The following is an 18,669-nucleotide window of genomic DNA, read 5'->3' on the forward strand; positions in this document are numbered from 1 at the left end:
CGAAAGGCGTCCGTGGCGACCGAAGGAGGGAAGGAGCGAGAAGACACGGATGAGTAACCCATATATTGCATAGACATATATGTATATATATATACATACATACATACATTCCCCGGATGGAGGGGCTGCGGAGTGGCTGCGTAGAGTGTTGGCAGTCTGAGTCGGGGTCGGGAGCACACAAGACTAAACGACTTGTGCTGTGTGCTCCCGACCCTTGCGCTGTGTTTCGGCTTCGGCCCCCGGCTCTCGCGGCCCACAGTGTAATCTAAGTCATACATACATATATAACCCATGCATATACATATACCCATATATACATACATATATACGTACGTACGTACATACGTACATACATAGATGGGTATATATGTATATATGAGACTCAAATGGGCGTTGTTACAAAGAGCTCGGTTTTGTTATCCGGACATCTGATGATAAAAAAGGCATTGTCTACTAAATTCCACTTATTCCTCCCTCCCTCCCCCCACACACACACTCCCACTGTCCCCACACGCAATACAGAATCCCCTCCACATCCCCCCAAGGTGCCGGATGTCACTGGATGCATGAAAACCCACCCCACCCCACCCAACCCCACCCAACCCCCAGGGCGCCGCACGCAATCGTATGCTGGTCAAGGGAGGCAGCAGCTTCAACGCGCTGGTTCGCGCCATGAAGCAAGACCTCCTCGAGGGTGGACCCCCGGGTCAGGCGGCGGCGGTGCGGGACCCCAACCTGCTCTACCAGGTGAGACGCGGGAGAGATTCGAACGAAGCGTTACGTTACCGCTTTGCGTTACATTACCGTTCCCTTACGTTACGTTATACGTCTTTTCGCTGTGATACGTTACCGTTTGTGTTACGTGGGGTCAAGCCCTTCAGACAACCGATATCAGACCTCATGTGGGGGGTGGAAGTGAGGAAACAGAGACAGAGACAGCCTCTCGTCCTTTCTTCGGAAGGCTTCCCGCCGTCCCCTCGATATCCTCCTGGCAGGCCCCAACCCGCCACGCGGCCGCACGCCGCACCAAGTTCGGGATTACACCCCGGCCCGCCGCGCTCCCCTCCCCCCTCCCCCTCCCCCGCCCCAGGTTGATAAATTGTCCATGGACCAGGTCACCGTGTTTCCGGACGGAGAGCTCAACGTGCAGGCAGTTGCATCGGCGCCAGGAGCCGCAGCCTTTGCACGGCCCCTCAGCGCAGGTGATGGCGCTGGTTGTGTGTGGCTTGTGGATGGGCGGTGAGGGGGCTGAGTAACTGAGTAGCTGAGAGGAGCGTTATTTTTCGGAGCGCATACACGCTGTTCCTGGCTGTGCTGTGCTGTGCTGTGCTGATTAAACGTTGGCGTTTGGTAGTGACGGTGTTGCTGCTGTTGTTGCAGTTGGTGTTGATGGTAGTGGCAGTGACGGTGCTGCTGTTGTTGTAGTTGTTGCAGTTGGTGTTGATGGTGGTGGTGGTGGTGGTGGTGACGGTGCTGTTGCTGTTGTTGTAGTTGTTGTTGTTGTTGATGGTGGTGGTGGTGGTAGTGACGGTGCTGTTGCTGTTGTTGTAGTTGTTGTTGTTGATGGTGGTGGTGGTGGTGGTGGTGGTCGTGGTGTTGAACACTGCAGCCGCCACCGAGGGTCTGTGATTCCGCTCGTTTGGGTTAAATTTGTCCCTTACCGATGACCCGATGCCCATCCCCCAAGTCATCATCAACCCTGCTCAGCTACCTCTGCTGGCAATTCCAAACATGTCCACCTGCCCCCCGGAAGACCCTCCTCCACCTTCCCGCAAACCCCTGCCCGCCTCCATCCACGCCCAACCATGACCCCTGGCCCCCACCCCCATCCCGCTGCACATGCAGGCCGCGGCATGCGCCACCCGCCGGTAAGCCCCGGCCCCGTACAACCCATGCGTGTCCCGCATGGCTTCAGCGGCGTCGCTGGCGGGGGCGCCGCCGGCCCTTCCGCCGGGTCGCCGGGCCGCGTCGGAGCCGGGATGGGCCCGTTGGCAATGGGAGCCTCAGGACCCGGTAGCAGCCGGGCCGTGAGCCGGGAGGAGGTCGTGGCTCGGCTTCAGAGCCTCTCCAAGGAGGAGCTGGATAGCTTTGAAGCGACGTTGAGGGCACAGAAGGCGGCGGCAGGGCGGGGAGGTGACCGGGGCCGGCCGCCGGGCGTGGCGTCATCATCGTACCGGTGATGACGATGACGATGATGATGACGATGATGATGATGATGATGATGATGATGATTGTAATGAGGAGGTGGAGAATGACGACGAGGATGCGGACGAGGACGTGAGAGGGGACAGGGTAGAGTAGAGTAGAGGAGAGGAGAGGCGTCGGGAGTGGTCGCCGTTTGCAAGAAGCAAACACCCAACTGTCGGCCTTTAAAGCGGGGGTGGGCGGGTGGGCGGGTGGTAGGGGGGGTAGGGGATGGAGGAGGGCGTGTGTTGAGCGAATGAGCGAATGAGTGTTCGGGAAATGGATGAGCAAGTGGAGGGGGTTTGGGGCTAAAGGAGTGATATGGGTTTTTTTCATTTTTGCACATGTTCAGGTGGGGTGGGGTGGGATGAGGTGAGGTGCGGGCGGTGAGGCTAGTTTCGCCCATCCATTGCAGTCAGTCAAAGAGTAGTGGGCCGCCTCGTAGGAAAGCCGGGAAAGTAGCAAGTGGGGTAGTGCAGATTTTCCTAATGGCTGTAGCTGTAGCTGTGGCGGCCGATGCGGACCATACGGGCCTGAGGATTCGCCTTTGTGTTAGGCCAAGTCTACCGTTATCTGCAGACCACTACTGGAAACAGGGCCTGGCCTGCGATCGTGGTCAGGTAGGGGGTCTTTCGAGCCAGCAGCCATCCACCTTCTTTTCCTTGTCCTTCTTCGCCTTCATCTCCGGCTTCTTCTTCGCCTTTTTCTTCTTCGCCTTCTTTTCATCATTTTACCTTTTCATCATTTTACCTTTGCATTTTCTTGTCTTGGCTTGGCTTGTGAGAGCGTGTTTCCTGGATACTTCCCGGTTTCCTTTTTTCCGATTGGGACTGTTTATTCCCAAGAACTGCTGATTGGCTCCGCCGGCGGTAGTCCTTGACCTTTATAAGCCCCTACGCATGACGCTACAGGCACGTAGATGTTTGCCAAGTCTGCTGATTTCTGAACCGTTCGGTCGGTTGCCCATAGTGACCATGTGGCCCACTACCGACTGAAACGCACAAAATCTCATCTGTATGGAGTCTGGACATGTCTGCTTAAATGGGTTATACGCACATGGCAACATGTGCAACAATATTTTTCAGACTGGTGCGGCGCGGAGTACGTGGTCGACGGCAAACCCCGCAGCGGATGCGGCGGCCGGCGTGGCAGGGCCCCAGTGAATTTGCTGCTGTGATGATTTGGTTTGGGACGATTTGCAAAGCACGCATCTGTATAACTACCGCACCTGACGCCTCGGGAAAGAAACATTGAAGCGACGGCCTTTTCCGTATCACTGTATGTGGGGTTTTCCTCGCCATGTCCTTTTTATCTAGTTGACCATTGATTGATTTAAACAGAACTGGCATAGAGCCACGTGTTGCTCCCGCATTTGCTAACTTTCGCGCCGCGGAAATTAGCCGTGTCAACGACCCGATATCTATTGGACACGGATGTCTTTGGATAGGTTTTTGAGAAAAATGCGGGCATGGCGTTGGTGTGACGAGGTGGCCTCTGGGCAAGCCCAAAGCCCGCAGCGAACGCGCTTGCCATGGTTTGTCTTCAATCTGTAACATGTACGGATTAGGGAACGTAACAGAAGCTAGCGGGCTTTCAGCTATCGCGGCTTTTGGGTCGGGCAGGCTTGCAGGAGCACTCGTCGCTGCCAAAGCCATCAACGATTTCTACGAATGATGATGTAAAAACCAGTGTAACGTGGCATGATACAAAGCTGGCGATAGCGTAAATTGTTACCTGGCTGACACGATTATAGCGACAAAAAACAACGGACAGCAGAGCACCGTCGCACTCCGCCGCGCAGCCCCAGCCCGCTACTGCTGCCACGAGCGCCGTTGCTAATCATCCAATCTCTAAGCACGCAAGCAAGCCGCACTTAAAACATATCGTGTCTGCCTTGACCCGTCTGGCCAGGTCTTACCACTCATCTATAGGCAGGCAGCCACTCACGCAGCAAGGAAGACCCATGGGTCGTTCCACTGGCTCCATGAGCCAAAGTGCTTGGAGACCTAGGGGTGTCCCTGCTCCACCCCTGGAGAAGTCATTGCGTACACGGACTGTTTCTGCTACCCCTGCTGCCACGGCCTCCTTCCTCTTCATCCTCGTTGCAGCTGCCGCGCCCACAGCGTCTGCCCAGCAGGTGCAGAGGCAGGGGGCCCCGCGTGTGCCTTTAAACTTTAAAATTAGACGCGCGGGCTGTATGTATGTCTGTGTGTGTCTGTGTGTGCATGTGTGTGTGTGTCTCTATGTGCGTGTATCTGCGTGTGTTTGTATCTGCGCGTGTGTGCATCTGTGTGTGTGCGTATGTATGTATGTATGTATGTATGTATGTATGTATGTATGTATGTATGTATGTATGTATGTATGTATGTATGTATGTATGTATGTATGTATGTATGTATGTATGTATGTATGTATGTATGTATGTATGTATGTATGTATGTATGTATGTATGTATGTATGTATGTATGTATGTATGTATGTATGTATGTATGTATGTATGTATGTATGTGTGTCACAAGTGTGTTCAAAATCCATTTCCGTATGTTCCGAATCGCGTTAGGCCAAGTGCAGCAAGCGCAAGCCATCATAAGTCCACGTTGCTTTAACAGCTTCGTCTCTGCTCTCTGGGATGCAACTGGTCATTGCACTCCCCCATCTACCAACATCTGTTGCACCCACCATTTTCAACTGATCTGCAATTCGCATGATTACGGGCCCGCGACCGCTGGCTTCCAGATTTCTTTACATTTCTTAGGGTTCTCTTAGCCTTGGCGACTGCTCAGTGACATCAGGCCATACACGATTCCCCCCTAGGTATACCGCCCCAGAAGCCCCGCGTCAATCTACGTCTGGAGCGGCTCTGACCAGCCCAACTTCGAGTACCCAGAGCTCAGCGCTCTGGGTGACTGGGGCATCCCCGCCCTGCAGGCCAAGCCTAATCTGGCCATAGCGCTCAGCGGTGGCGGCTACAGGGCTGCCACTCTGGCACTTGGTTGGGTCCGAGGGCTTTACATGGTGGGAGGATTTTAGGGTTTTAGGGTTTTAGGGTTTTAAACGTGAAGTTTAAAACCTAGTGGAAGGCGTAGGGTTTTATCGTTTGGCGGTTTGACGGTTTGAGGTTTATTTAAGGGCAACAGCGCCCTGGTGCAGATGCCGGGGGGTGTTGCTGCTACTGCTGCTGTTAGGCACTGCTACTGCTGCTGTTAGGCACTGCTACTGCTGCTGTTAGGCACTGCTACTGCTGCTGTTACTGTGCTGCTACTGCTGCTGTTAGGCACTGCTACTGCTGCTGTTAGGCACTGCTACTGCTGCTGTTACTGTGTTGCTCATGAGGATGGGAGCTGGGTGCTGAACCTACCTAAAACCGCGGACATTCATTAGCGCACCCCCTCGCCTTGCCCTCCACCCGCCCTCCGTTGTACGCTGCCGCCATCAAAACCACTACCCCGCCATCATGTCACACATACGGACGCAATGTACCTTGCCATGTACGGTGTACGGCATGGACGCCTACTTCGCCGCCGCGTTACTTGTTCGCCGCCTCTGACCACTGGGCCGTCAGCTCGGTGTTTTGCAGCTGTCCCGTTACGTGGGCTCAAACTCCGGCGGCAGCTGGTTTAACGGCGCCATGTCGTACGGCGGAGTAAGTCGTACCGCACAATACTGCAGCCGTACAAAATGTACGACCATGTTAGGTGCCGTGCAGTACGGCAAGGACACGCATGCAGCACGATATACATGGCCTATCAATCCGTTCCTCGTTTTTCCTCCTCACGCTTGATGTCACATAGGGCCGCATTTCCCTCATTACCACCAAGTAAGAAACCTTTCCCGACCTGTGTCACACTACCGTTAACTGCTCTGCCGTCTGGTCCCCCTCCTCCACACAAACAAAAACGCGGGGAACGTGGGTGGCGCAGTTTCCAGTGGGGCCGTTTCTGGGACCCTATGCACCGCCTTCCAACCTGTCTCGGGACGCATTGGGCTCCCCCGCCCTCCTGCCCGCGGGGTCTTTCGGGTCCACCCTCGCTTCGAAGGCCATCATTGCGGATGCCATTAAGGGCGTACTTGAGGATCTGGGTGGGTAATGATGGGGGCGATGGTGGGTGCAATCAGGAGGATGCTGGAAAAATGCGAGCTTTGGTATGTCGTGGGGTACGGATGAGTACGAATAATGCCTCTGTACGACTTGGTTGTACGGAGGACCATGGGTTGGGAAAAAGGGGCCTATGCCCTTTAAATGCGTGCGTTAGGACAGGGATGGCATGTCTGGTTGGCAAGACGCGACGTAGAAAAGATCCCACAAGCAAGAGATGGTACGGCAGGATTCGCCGTACGAATGGCCCGGACGACCCTTCGTCCCTCTTTCGTTTTGTCATCTTGCTTAGCATTCCGCATCCTGCCCTCCAACCATGCGCTCATGCAACCGCGCTTTTGGGTCTCTGCAAATCCGTACACGCCCGCGCGAATGCCGTCCTCTGTGTACGGCAGTCGTACCTGGACGAGAGAGTTTTAGTGGCTGGACGGAGGCTATCGCGCGCGCCTTCCTGGAGCCGTACGGCTTGGACCTGCAGGTGCTTTTGCAGCGCATCTTGAAACGCATAGCCTGTAGTACACGTATCCAATTGTCGTACAATTGCCGTACGACCCGACGGGAAGACGAACGATCTGAGTGAAAGGTAGAAATATGGAAAGTACTCAACGAAGCCTCTAGTAGCGGCATTCGCCGTACATCATTCCCATCATCTACGTTTTGCCAGGCCTCTTGCCAAACCTAACGCACACGTTCGAGGACATCACACACACACGCACACCCAAGTTTTTTCCCCACACACAAACTCCCAACCCCTTCAAAACGTTGCAGAACAGCAGCATCACAGCTCAAGGCACCCGGGGTCAGGTCAGCTCCAGGCTGGCGGCAGCCTACCCGGGAGTGCCCCTCTACGCTGCCCTCACAACCCCAGATCGGTGAGGGGGGTGGCAGACCTAAGGAGGGGGGGGTTGCCCTGAGCACGCAACGAGGCCAGTTGGTGGCTGAGTGCGTGTGTAAGTGTGTGCGTGTGTGAGTGCGCGCGTGCGTGAGAAATAGTACTAGAGAAATAGTCCGCGCCGCGTGAAAGCGGTGGGACACGCAAGGCTGCTTGACGGTTGGAGGTTGGTGCTGGGCGGTTGACGGTTAGTTTTGTGCTTGGGTTTGGTTTGTTCGCTGCTGTTGCTGTTGCTGTTGCTGTTGCTGTTGCTTCTGCTTCTGCTACGCGCACGTAGCTATGAAGCATGGTCCTAATGTTCGCGCTTCTTGCCGGCTGGCATCCGTCCCACGATTACGTTTTTTGCTCCCACTGTGTTTTTCGCTGGCTGCGGCTGTGCTGCTAACGATTGGCGGTTGGCGGTTGACGGTTTTTACCAGTCCGTATCCCATCGTCCTGGGCTCCATCATGAGGGTAGACACGGAGCAAGTCTTTTACCCTTTCGAGGTGAGGAACCCCTGGACCGTACATCTGTACGACAAATCATACAACCTCACCACTTGCACGGCATACTGTACGAACTGCTGTACGAGCTGCTCCGTGGATGTGGTGGTTTTAAACTGGTTTACTTTTACGGTTTTAGGTTTTCATATTCTTAGCGCCCGAAGACCAGAAGCCATAAAGTCAATCAAACCCAAGCAAATTATGACTGACGCCGCGACAGGGGTGTGAGGTGTGAAGGGGGGAAGGGAGGGGGAGGGGAAGGACAGTGGTTGGACGTGATTCTAGCGACCTGCCTTGCACTCGCAGTTCCCAACACGAGTCACAGCTAGCTTTAATAAACTACATGCTCCCGATCAGGAATGGTTGCGAAATTTTCACACCGAACACACAAGTCCTTCATCATGTCGTAGCATGTTTGCCCGGCCGTCGGCGACCGTTCCTCTGTCCGTCTATCCATCCACTTGTCCGTCCGTCCGTCTGTCGGTCTGTCGGTCGGTCACCCCTCCTCCTCACAGGCCACACCACTGTACGTGGGCGACCCTGCTCGCAACTTCACCGTCTCGCCGCCGCTAGGTCCGGGTTTTATGGAGCCGCTGGGATTCAACAGCCCCCCGCCTGGGGACCACCCGGCCCCCAACGCCTCGGCGGTTGGACTTCAGGTGACGGACGTGATCCGTACATCTGCGTACGGATAGTATAACATGCGTACAGATAAAGAAAACGTGCTAGGTAAACAGTAACGGCACATTGATGCAAACAAGCAGACGGATGGAGGTATGGAGACAGGTTAACCCCACAGCAAGCTGACAGATACACATACTGCCATACACAGACATACATACACGCATCACATGCACGTGTTTTCATCTCACCCGCAGCAGCTCATCCACATGCCCCCTACCCACCCACCCACCCACCCACCCACCCACCCACCTACCTACCCACCAACTCACCCACCCACCCACCCACCTACACACCAACTCACACAGGGCCCCGTCAACGTAACGCCAACCAAGCTGGTTCCCCTAGCCACCTACCTAGGTATCTCGTCCAGTTTCGTGTCGCAAGGTGTACGACCTTCGAGCAGTGCGGGTTTCGCGCTCACCGGCACCGAGCGACTAGATTACTGGTAAGGTCGGTGTGGGTCGGTGGGTTGATACATACATACGTACATACATGCATACATACTTGCGAGCTGACCAGGAACTAAGTTGTGGCGCCGTTGATCCGAGAGATTTGGTTGGATGCTGGTGGTGAGTTGCCGAACCCAACGAATACATTCTGAAGTCGGATGGGGTGACGGATTAGGGTGCCCCTCTAGCAGGGGAGAGCAGGGAACTGCCTCCAAGGGAAAGGGGGCCGCTGGCGAAGTTAACCACCCTGTAACAACATACATACATACACACACACAAATTACGTGCACATATGCACGCCCCGTTGGTATCTTGCTTTTTTTCTTCAAGCTGCCGGTCGCATCACATTGTATTGTACCACCAATTTGAGTTCCTAAAGCCTAAAGCCTAAAGCGGTTTCACCCCAGTTGCGGGTACATAAGGCCCGTAAGGCCGCATTACTCTCCATCCGACTACGCCATCGTATATTACGTCGTCCCACATATCTCCGAAACCCCAATCGTACTGCCGTATCAGGAACCCCGCAAACTACACGGGCGGCATTCTTTCCTTCGCGGACGGTGCGGGGAGCGACAACCTCGCCATTACCCCGCTGTTGCGACGCCGTGTAACCCACATTGTGGCGTGTACGGCCGCGCTGCACGCCGCCGACCGAAGCCCCGCGGACTGGGCCGTGGGTGAGGAGGCGGCAGAGGGGGCAGAGGGTTAGGGTTAGGGTGGGGAAGAGGTATACATAGCGAGGGCCGGGGAGAGTTTGGGGGTTGGGGGGAGAGGTGAGGGAATAAGGTTATCACCTTCTCGTCGTCCTCTGGTCTTAGAACAAGGACGTTGTTCATTTTACTTCATTTTCACACTCACAACCACCACCCTGGCAGTACACGCGCATTATCCACGGCCATCAGCACTATCATCTCACCTCTGCCACCCACCTTTTTCCTATATGGGCTCACGCCTTCCCAAGTGTATGTGTTTTTATTTCCTTTTACCCCGTCCACTCACGCGCCGTCCCCCTCTTTCACGCTCTCTTCCTGTAGCCCAGTACGACGTCGCCGGATTGTTTGGTGCCGTACCTCTAAATGCAACCAGCTATAAGGGACTCAAAGGCGGACTCACGGGTGTTCAACCCGACGTCTTTAACCGTGCCTTACAGGTAGGCCGTTAGTTGTTAGGTGGTTGGGTAGTTGGGTAATGGGGGTTTTGTGTACTTCGGGGTTTTAGGGCGGTTGGGTGGCGATATGTACTGGGTGGTTAGGTGGTTGGATGGAGGGGTGGTTGCGCTGTCGGTTGGGAAAGTGGACTGCCTGTAGTGAGTGGTGTTAGCGTTACGTCAAGTTATCGTGTTATCCGCTGCCTTTTCTGCTGGTTGTCTGTCCGCATGTCTGTCCGTCTGTCTGTCCGTCTGTCTGTCCATCCGTCTGTCCGTCTGTCTGCGTTGCTGTCTGCCTGTCTTGGTGACTGGCCGGTTGGCTGATGTGGCAGCGGTTGGCTGCTGGGAGGAACGGCTAGTAGGCACAGGCCGGGGTTCAGGTTGTGCAAAGAGGGGAAACGAAAAACACACACGCACGCACACAGCTGCACCCGGTTCCCAAAACCCCCAACGACGAAACCGCGGCGGCATCCGTACTGTCAGATAATCGTACATGCATTCTCAGGTATTCCCGCGAGAAGGGTACGACGAGCTGTACGACACGCTGCGTGGCGGGTTAACATATGGGCAGCCTGCCATTCACCGAGCGTCGTACCCGGTGCTGTCGAATCCTTCACAAGCCGTTATTGGCGGTTGGGTGGTTGAGGTGTTATGGATCTTCAATATGAAGGTACGCCGATGTGGGGTCCAGGGCTCCTGTATCTGTCTTTTTTCGAGCGGTTGGTACCGTTGGTTGGTGTAACGCTTGTATACTACGTTACGACATCGCGATTGGTTAGTTGGTGGTTGTTCCCATCCAGACGATCTCGTAACTCCACGCCGTACTTCCCATAACCCAATCCGTGTCTCCATTCCACCCTTAACCCATCAACGATAAACCACACCCCTTCGTCACACACCCCTCGACATACCCACCCGACCTGCACAGACTGACCAGTGGGAGCAAAGACTGCCCAATGACACGCAGGCCTTCTTGAACCTTCAGCGGAACAACACTGGCAGGTGAAATTTCAACAACTTCCAACTACTAACTAACAACTGACATGAAGATGAGGAAAAGCTGCTCACCCCAAAGACATGATACATATCTTCGTTTTTTTCTCTCTCACAACGTACCTGAGCTAGCCTAACCGAATCCAACCAAATCCATTTAGGCCCAACCGATAACTGGACTGATTCAAAAATTCAAATTTTCAAACCGAACCTACCAAAAAACTGATTTACTACTCTGTTTCGCAGCGACCTGCACCAATACCCCCACATCTCAACCTACACCGCCAACTATTCGCCCGAGCTGGTCACACTTCTCAGCCAACAAGCGACTTGGACTGTACTGCAAGCGGCTTCGGAGCTGCTAGATCTTTTGGAGATGGCTGGAGTGTCCGCGTCGCCGCCAGCGTCCAGTATGACAAATGCAAGCAACAACACCAACGCCACTAACCCCCACGTTAGAAAGAAGAACAGCAACGCCACAACTGCCGGCGTCGGCGCACCTGCGGGTTTCGGAGCCGCCATAATGAATACCACCGCCGCCACGGCAGCGGGGAGGGAACCGGAGATGCCGTACAACGCAACGACGCAGCAGCCAGTGAACAGATCGTCTCTGGCGGCCGTGGAGGGACACTCGATGGCGACGCTCGTACAGTTCGTACAGGCAGATCCGCAGAAGCAGCTAGCGGGTGTTGCGCCGCAGCTGACGGAGGCAGCACAGCTGGCCGGCGGCTTGCCGGGGGATGTACGGCAGCCCAGAAATTCGTACATTATGGCGCTTGGAGAGCCGCCGGCGACGATGATTCTATTGCCAGCCACGAACCAGAGCGCCCAGGGCGGCGGCGGGGGGAACGGGGGGAGGATGGGGCGGTGGTGGCATGCGGGGCTAGCATTTTTTGCTGTACAAATTAGTACGGCAGTGCGGTTGGTGGACCTTGGGGGTGCCACTGGGCGGCGTCGGTTTGGGCGTGTCGGATGTCGAGCGGAACCTTCTTATCAGCTGGGGATGACATGTACGACAGGGTCTTAAGGTAAATTTCCACATCGTAACGTACGCTCGTACACTCGCACGGGACGCATCAGCACCTTTCTCTTGTGGTACGGTTCAGTACTCAGTAAATGATCTAAGCCCTAAAAGCTTTCATACGTGTCATACAAATGGGGTTAGGAGGGAAGGCTGGTGGCGCACTTGGACGCTGCAAGGCTGGAAATATGCAAGATAAGTAGGCTAAAGCTGGTTATCACTGTAATAGGTGTTAGCTTGTTGTTTATTGTTTGCTATTGAAGCGATGTGAGAGATTTGACCCAGGGGACGGGTCGGTGCGGAAAGAGTTGGCTTTATGCGCGTTGGATAGCTTACGAACGGAAGGAGTTTGCATCCTTTACCTCTCCCTTGAGATGGAATGCATCGGCGCATCATTTGCATAACGTGGCCAACGGAAAGCAGTTTTATCTTGGGTCCCATGCATCGGATTTGCTCACGCCGAGAGAGAAGAAACTGTCTGTCGTGCCCGTGTGCAAAACGATTGTGGAGATGATTCGCTTGCGTGGCACAACTCATAAGAGTTGCTAACAGTCAAACATGCTGGCTAAGTCTTTTCCAGTTTAACCTTCAACACAAGCAGACCATACAAGCTATCCATAGCTAGATGTGGTTGAGTCATAATCGTCCTCTTAATCGTCCTCTGTGCTGCTCCCGATGCAGCAGCGCAAACGGCGGCCTTTTGCACAGCTTCAGAAGCTCTCAGGCGCGTGTTCCTCCAGTCGCAGCTCCTGCCGCCTTTCGCGACGCCACCAGCACCTCAGCTCCTTTAAATTCCGGAGACGCAAGCAAGGACGATTTCGGAGATGCTGCACTGTTCACGGAGGCTTTTGCTTTGCGTTCTTCTGAGGTCACGCCAAGCAGCTCTGACGTCACGCGCTCCGAACATTCAGGACTTCTTCACGGCATCGGTGAAACTGCTGCAATTGAGAAAGATTTCAGATCTGATAAAGTCGAGGAACTTCAAATCCAACAAATCGTTTCGGGAAACTTCTCAGCAGCTGTTGTAAATGCGGACCATTCGGGCTCTATCCAAGCCGCGAAAAATAGTGCAGATAGCGAACTCGCCTATCAACAGCAACGGCAAAAACAGCGGCCCTTGCCGGGTGACCCGGCGGACGCGCTTCCAAACGGACGCGCGACTGCCGTAACTCCGCCCGTTGCGGCGGCGCGGGAGGCCCTCCAGCAGCACCTCATGCACCACCGCTCTCTCCGGACAGCTCGCTGGAACAGCATGTACCAGGATTCCACCGGCGGCGTGAACATTACTAACGTAACCGGCGGCGGCGACGTTGACGGCAGCGGCGGCGGCAGCGGCGGCGGCAGCGGCGGCATTATAGCAAGAGAAAAGGAAGACACAGACGGCCTCGGCAGCGCGGACGCCGACGGAGAGCAGCATCGCGACGGCATGGACGTTGGTTGTACGGCGGGCCCAATGGCATCATTTGGCGCGTCTGCTGACGCTACCAACGGCCAGACGCTACTGCCACGCGGGTCACGGCCACCACGGGCGCTGGGACAGCGTTTCAGGCTGCTGCTGCAGCCGGGCCTTGGCGGCGGCGTTGACAACGCCGCCATGGGGGCGGCGGCGGCGGCGGCGGCGGCGAGAAGCGATGGCGGGATGGCGCAGCAGACAGAGGTGGCTGCAGCAGCAGCGGCAGCGGCCCGGTTCCCACCGCCCATTCGCGAATCTGCATCCAAGGCTGCCGCCGCCACCACACGGGAGCCCGAGCCGCCGCCGCCGCCGCAGCAGCAGCAGCAGCAGCAGCAGCGTGGCCGTCACCGGCCGGCGGGTGCCTTGCCGCTGCCGCCGCGGGTCGTTCCCATCAGCGACGCTAAGCAGCAGCACCAGCGGCGGCGACAGTGTGAGGCTCCGGGCGCTGAATCAGTGGCGGCGCCATCGGAAGGTACGGCATTGGAACGAGGCCAGGCAACGGCGCAGGAGCTAACAGCTGAAGCAGTAGCAGCGCCACATGGACGAGCTTGGCGGCCTTTTGGCCCGCTACTGCCGCCGCTGGCACTGCGAGGCGTGCCTTGGCCCGCCGCCAGCCTGCTCGGCTTCGCACTGCGGCACCTGGCCGCTAGAAAACCACCGCCGCTGAGGGCAGGTACGGCGGCTAACGGCCCTCAGGTGTCGGCGCCGCCACCGCCACCACCGCCGCCGCAGCAGCAGCCAAACGGCAGCGGGTGCAAAAGACCCGACGCCAGGACCGGCAGCGGAGATGATAGCTTAACTGTCGACGGCAGCGACGGTGTAGCGGCGCCGGCACCGTCCCCGCTGACTGGCGGCGGCAGGATGGAGGTCGACGGCGGCGGCGGCGGCGGCGGCCGGATTCACAGCATCGATCAGGCGCATGAGGCGCTTCGTCGGATAGAGGAGGCGTCTGAAGACCAGGCGTTACTGGCCGCGCGGCTGGAGGAGTGGGTGGAGGCGCACCCTGTGGCGCACCTGGCGCTACAGCTGCAGGTGCTGCGCATTCAGCTACAGCTGCTGCGTGCGCAAGTAAGAAGAGGGCGTGGCAGTGGTGGTCCGGGGGGGAAAGCAGAGCCTTCAGGCGCTTAGGAACGTTGCGCCTGTTGGGTTTGGTTGGTTGGTTGGTTGGTTGGTTACTTGGTAAGGGCCGTTGGTTTCGGAGCTGTTTCCGGTGTGAAAGTGGTTTTGTAGAAAAACGAGGAGTGTGGTTTTATAGCGCCTAGGCGGCGCATTACGTTTTTTGCTTGCTTGGATTGGGGTTGCAAATTCATGAAAAAACGTTTTTCGTTTTTCTTCCTTTTCTTCTCAACTAATGGTTTACGCTTCCATTTCCTATTTTCCCCAAGCCAACCCATGTTGTCCCCCATATCTCTGGTATCTGCTGTTTCAATCGTCAGTGGTTCGTCTTACCCCGGCACCCCGCCCATCTTCTCCCCTCGCCGCCCTCTCCACAGACCGCCCTCTGGCGTCCCGTTGAGCTCCTCAACGGCCGCCTGGCCCTGCTCGGCCTAACTGCCGGGCTTTACCAAGAAACTGTCAACCGTTCCCAACTGACCCTGTACCAGCAAGCCCTACACCATCCTCTCAGCATTCCCTCCGCGTTCGCTTTGGTCGTATTGCTGACGGCGATACACCGCCAAATTCAACCGCGCATGAGGACGCGGGGGTTGCTCATGAGCCCGCGGGCGCATCGGTGGCTTGGTCGCGCGGCGATGGTGGGGTTCGTTTGGGCAGTGGTACAGGAGGCGATGGATCCCGCGCACCGGCCGGTTGCACAGCAGCTGCGGGAGTGGATTTTTGGGATAACTGCTAGAGTTGGAGGGGGAGGGGTGCATGGACATGGAGCTGCTGGGGCGGAGACGGGGCTTTTGGACTGGTTGTGGGTTTGGTGGTAAAGGGGAGGCGAGGAAATTGAATAAAAAGGTCGTTTTGTTGTTGTTGGTGGTGGTGGTGGTGGTGGTGGTTTTTGGGGTGGGTTGGGGATGTGAAGGGGGAGGGAGAGATTGAAAGGTGCCTCTGATGTATTGGCTGCCGGGCGGGCGCGTGGCGGGCGCGGCGAGTGCAGCGGCGCGCTGGGAAAGTCCTTTTGTCAGTTGATGGCGGGGGGGAGGAAAACGCTTTTGGTAACAGTATTCTTATATTTGAAGGACAGACGGATCCCGCAAGGATGCAAGGTTTCTGAAGCCGGAAGTGGTTTGTCAAGTAAAGGTGGAGGCGGGTCGGCGCACAACGCAGAAAAAGCGAGGTTGCATTAGGCTTGGGTTAGTTTGCGCATTTGCAGGATGTCTGTGTAACGAAGGACTGGAGCGGGAGAGGGGCTTTTAACGTTTTGAACCGCCAAATTAGTGGGTTGCCCTGGTTGTCTGGCTGCAAATTAGTCCAAAGGGATCACACAAAGGATTAGTTTGAAGACTACCTCAATAACAGTGTATTGTACATCCTGCACCTTTGGAGGTGTAATCTGCTGCGGTGCCCAGGTCAAATATTTTGCCGTATGTTTGAAGCCGTTAAAACCGAGCCTTGCGCCCCAACACGTGCTGCCGAGTCCGCTAGGTTGAGGCTGCCTAGTTCAACGGGAACGCAATAGCCTTATTTGCAGCCATACAAATGAATATAGATGCATAGCCCATTCGTCCTAGTACTTCCATCCAAGTCAAGGTGGGAGGAAAAGTGCTCGTATCGACAGCAACGCGTGTGCATAAGAAATTTTATCTTCGATTATTGTAGGCTATTTCATAAATTTAACAGTTTAGAAACCCACGAATCGTTTCTTTGTCAAATTTCACTTGCCAGTTAGCTCTAGATATTAGACGCTCAGTGTATTCAACTCTCCAAGTAAGGAACCAATAGTCATGGAACATTCTGATGCCTTAATGGAACAAGACGTCCCTTTAGCTCCAGCTTTTGCACCGAGCGGCGAGGTGTGCTTTGGAGCGGCCGCGGAACATAGGCAATTATGATTTGGGTAGCTTCATTACCTTTTGGAACCCTTTGTAGGATACTCCTCGCTTGGTTTCACCTCGTCGTCCTGACGTGAACGACTTGGCCTCGGCGGGCAGGAGCCCACCTATAAGCATTAAAAAAGGCGCTCCAAAGAGTCCGAATTACGACATTAGCCACGACCTGGAGGAGCTGGATGAAAACGTCCTCGCGGAGATGCTGGTCAAGTACGCCAGTTTCCAACAGCATAATGAAATCCTAAACACTACGCATCGTTGCTAGAGAACTCACATGGTGCCCAAATCGCGATAGGGTCGAAGTGGGCCGGCAGAGCACGGAACCTTGGCAGTTACTTCTGCCGATGCCGTTTGCATAAGAGGATGCACCAAACCTAGGGAAACCCCTTCCCCCAGACCTGACAGCAACCCCACCACATCTCCTACCTCATAACGGCACTCCGCCGCCATAATGCAGCCCAACCGCACTCCCGCGCAAATGCGGTTGATACCCTTCCTCACCATGTTCTCCTCGTTCTCCCCCTCACTCGTTGCCCCCTTCTCCCCCATAACCTAATTCCTCAACAGGGCTAGCCCCAAGTTCACTGAGCCATTTGACATTAGCCAAATCACCCGCAACGTAAGCGTTGCACGAGCCGCGCGACGGGAAATGGACGTTGCCTCGTGCGGGGGTCTCAGCGAAAGCTACGCGTCAGGTGCGTGTGTGCGTGCGTGCCTACGTGTCGACATGCCTCAGCTCAACACCAAGCCGTTCTGTAAAAACCAAACCGCACACATGCCACGTGCCAGTTTGGGGTCCCTCCGTCCTTCCCCGTTCCTTCATCATCATCATCATCATCATCATCATCATCATCATCATCATCATCATCTTCTTCTTCTTCTTCTTCTTCTTGCCACCCGGCTTCAGGTTTAGCACTCCGCCTCCTCCCCACCCAACGCATCCTCTCAACCTCTCCCCCCGTCACCTAGCCCCGACAGCCCCAACCATTCACACCTTCCAGGGTTTTCTTTTTCTCTCCTCATGCTAATGGTTTCCTTCCTCCCAACACCTCCGCGTTCCCCCATCCCCATGTCATCCTCATCCCGTCTACACTCCCCCCCAACACACACACACATACACAAAAAAATAGCTGCCGCGGCGGCCGTCGTCGCAGCGGGCGCTGCTTCCGAGGACGGGCAGAGCTGCAGAAGGTCCAGCGGCGGCTGTACGGTATCAGTTACCGGCACCAACGGCTTCATCAACGGTCACGGCAGCAACGGTATCAACGGTATCGCTAACGGACTTTGGGGTCCCGGCGCAGGCCCTTTGCACGGACCGCACGGACCAGGTTGCGGCGCCGCCGCAGGCGCAGCCGCTTCTGGGATAGGATGCCGTCTGAGCGGGGGCTTTAGCGTCCTGTCAGAGCAGATGTTATTAGCTTCGGTTTCGTCAATCAGTACTTTTGACGCGGAGATTGCGCGGCAACGAGCGGCGTTGGCGGCCATTGAGGATGACGTAGAGGAGGAGAGTCGGGTGAATCGGGAGATGGCGGGCAGGATTACGGAGCGGCTGGAGAACAGTTGCAGGTGAGGGTGAGGGAGCAGCACAAGAAGAAGGCGAGCAGCGCTGGTTCTGGGGGGTCGTTGGTGTTGGGATGTGGGAGGTAGGTAAGCGGAGTCCGGTTTGGGCTCCAAGCGGGAAAAAAGGCGGGAAAAAGGCAACCGCCTCCTCCCCTTCCCCCTAGTTCCAAATCCAACTGCCCAACTACCTTTTTGTCATCGTCTCATCGTCCCAAACCGAAACTCAAACCTGCATATACTAACAACCCAAATCTGCGTTTGAAAATCCGAGCCTAAACCTGGAAACATTTTGAACCGAACCCTGGATCCAACCAAATTTGAATTTTTGATCCAGGATTCTCGAGGGGCTCGCTTCGCTCCTGTCCGCTTTGGGTGCGGCTGAAGCTGCCTACTCCGCCGCCATGTCCGCAGCCTCCCGGGTCAGGTTGTTGGGGTTGGAAAGCGACGACGGCGAGCTCCGTACGGCAGGGGAGGCGCTGATGAGGATCCCCTCCGTGATTGAGCAGGCGCACAGGTTGGCGGTTGCGTTGGCTGGGTAGAGAGGGTGGTAGGTGGGGGGAGGATAGAGGGGTCGGTGGGGGGAGGATAGAGGGGTAGGTGGGGGGAGGATAGAGGGGTAGGTGGGGGGAGGATAGAGGGGTAGGTGGGGGGAGGATAGAGGGGTAGGTGGGGGGAGGATAGAGGGGTAGGTGGGGGGAGGATAGAGGGGTA

General features: G+C 55.9%; 1 protein-coding gene across 1 annotated transcript; it reads left to right on the forward strand.

Moving 5' to 3' along the window:
* Positions 1–672: 672 nt before the first annotated feature.
* Positions 673–17,093, forward strand: VOLCADRAFT_119253 (uncharacterized protein; the record flags this gene model as incomplete). Its single annotated transcript, XM_002955926.1, has 23 exons — positions 673–747; positions 1,091–1,239; positions 1,846–1,868; positions 1,975–2,133; positions 4,293–4,321; positions 4,999–5,199; positions 5,747–5,827; positions 6,105–6,264; positions 6,676–6,758; positions 7,049–7,084; positions 7,149–7,152; positions 7,450–7,658; positions 8,171–8,314; positions 8,645–8,784; positions 9,305–9,465; positions 9,823–9,938; positions 10,441–10,605; positions 10,864–10,937; positions 11,175–11,795; positions 12,631–14,470; positions 14,896–15,156; positions 16,439–16,608; positions 16,966–17,093. Coding segments are annotated over 23 exons (5,029 nt in total), but the record flags the coding sequence as incomplete, so codon positions are not given.
* Between the last annotated feature and the right edge of the window lie 1,576 nt (positions 17,094–18,669).

This window comes from Volvox carteri, assembly GCF_000143455.1.
Source record: "Volvox carteri f. nagariensis unplaced genomic scaffold VOLCAscaffold_56, whole genome shotgun sequence".
Lineage (NCBI taxonomy): Eukaryota > Viridiplantae > Chlorophyta > Chlorophyceae > Chlamydomonadales > Volvocaceae > Volvox > Volvox carteri.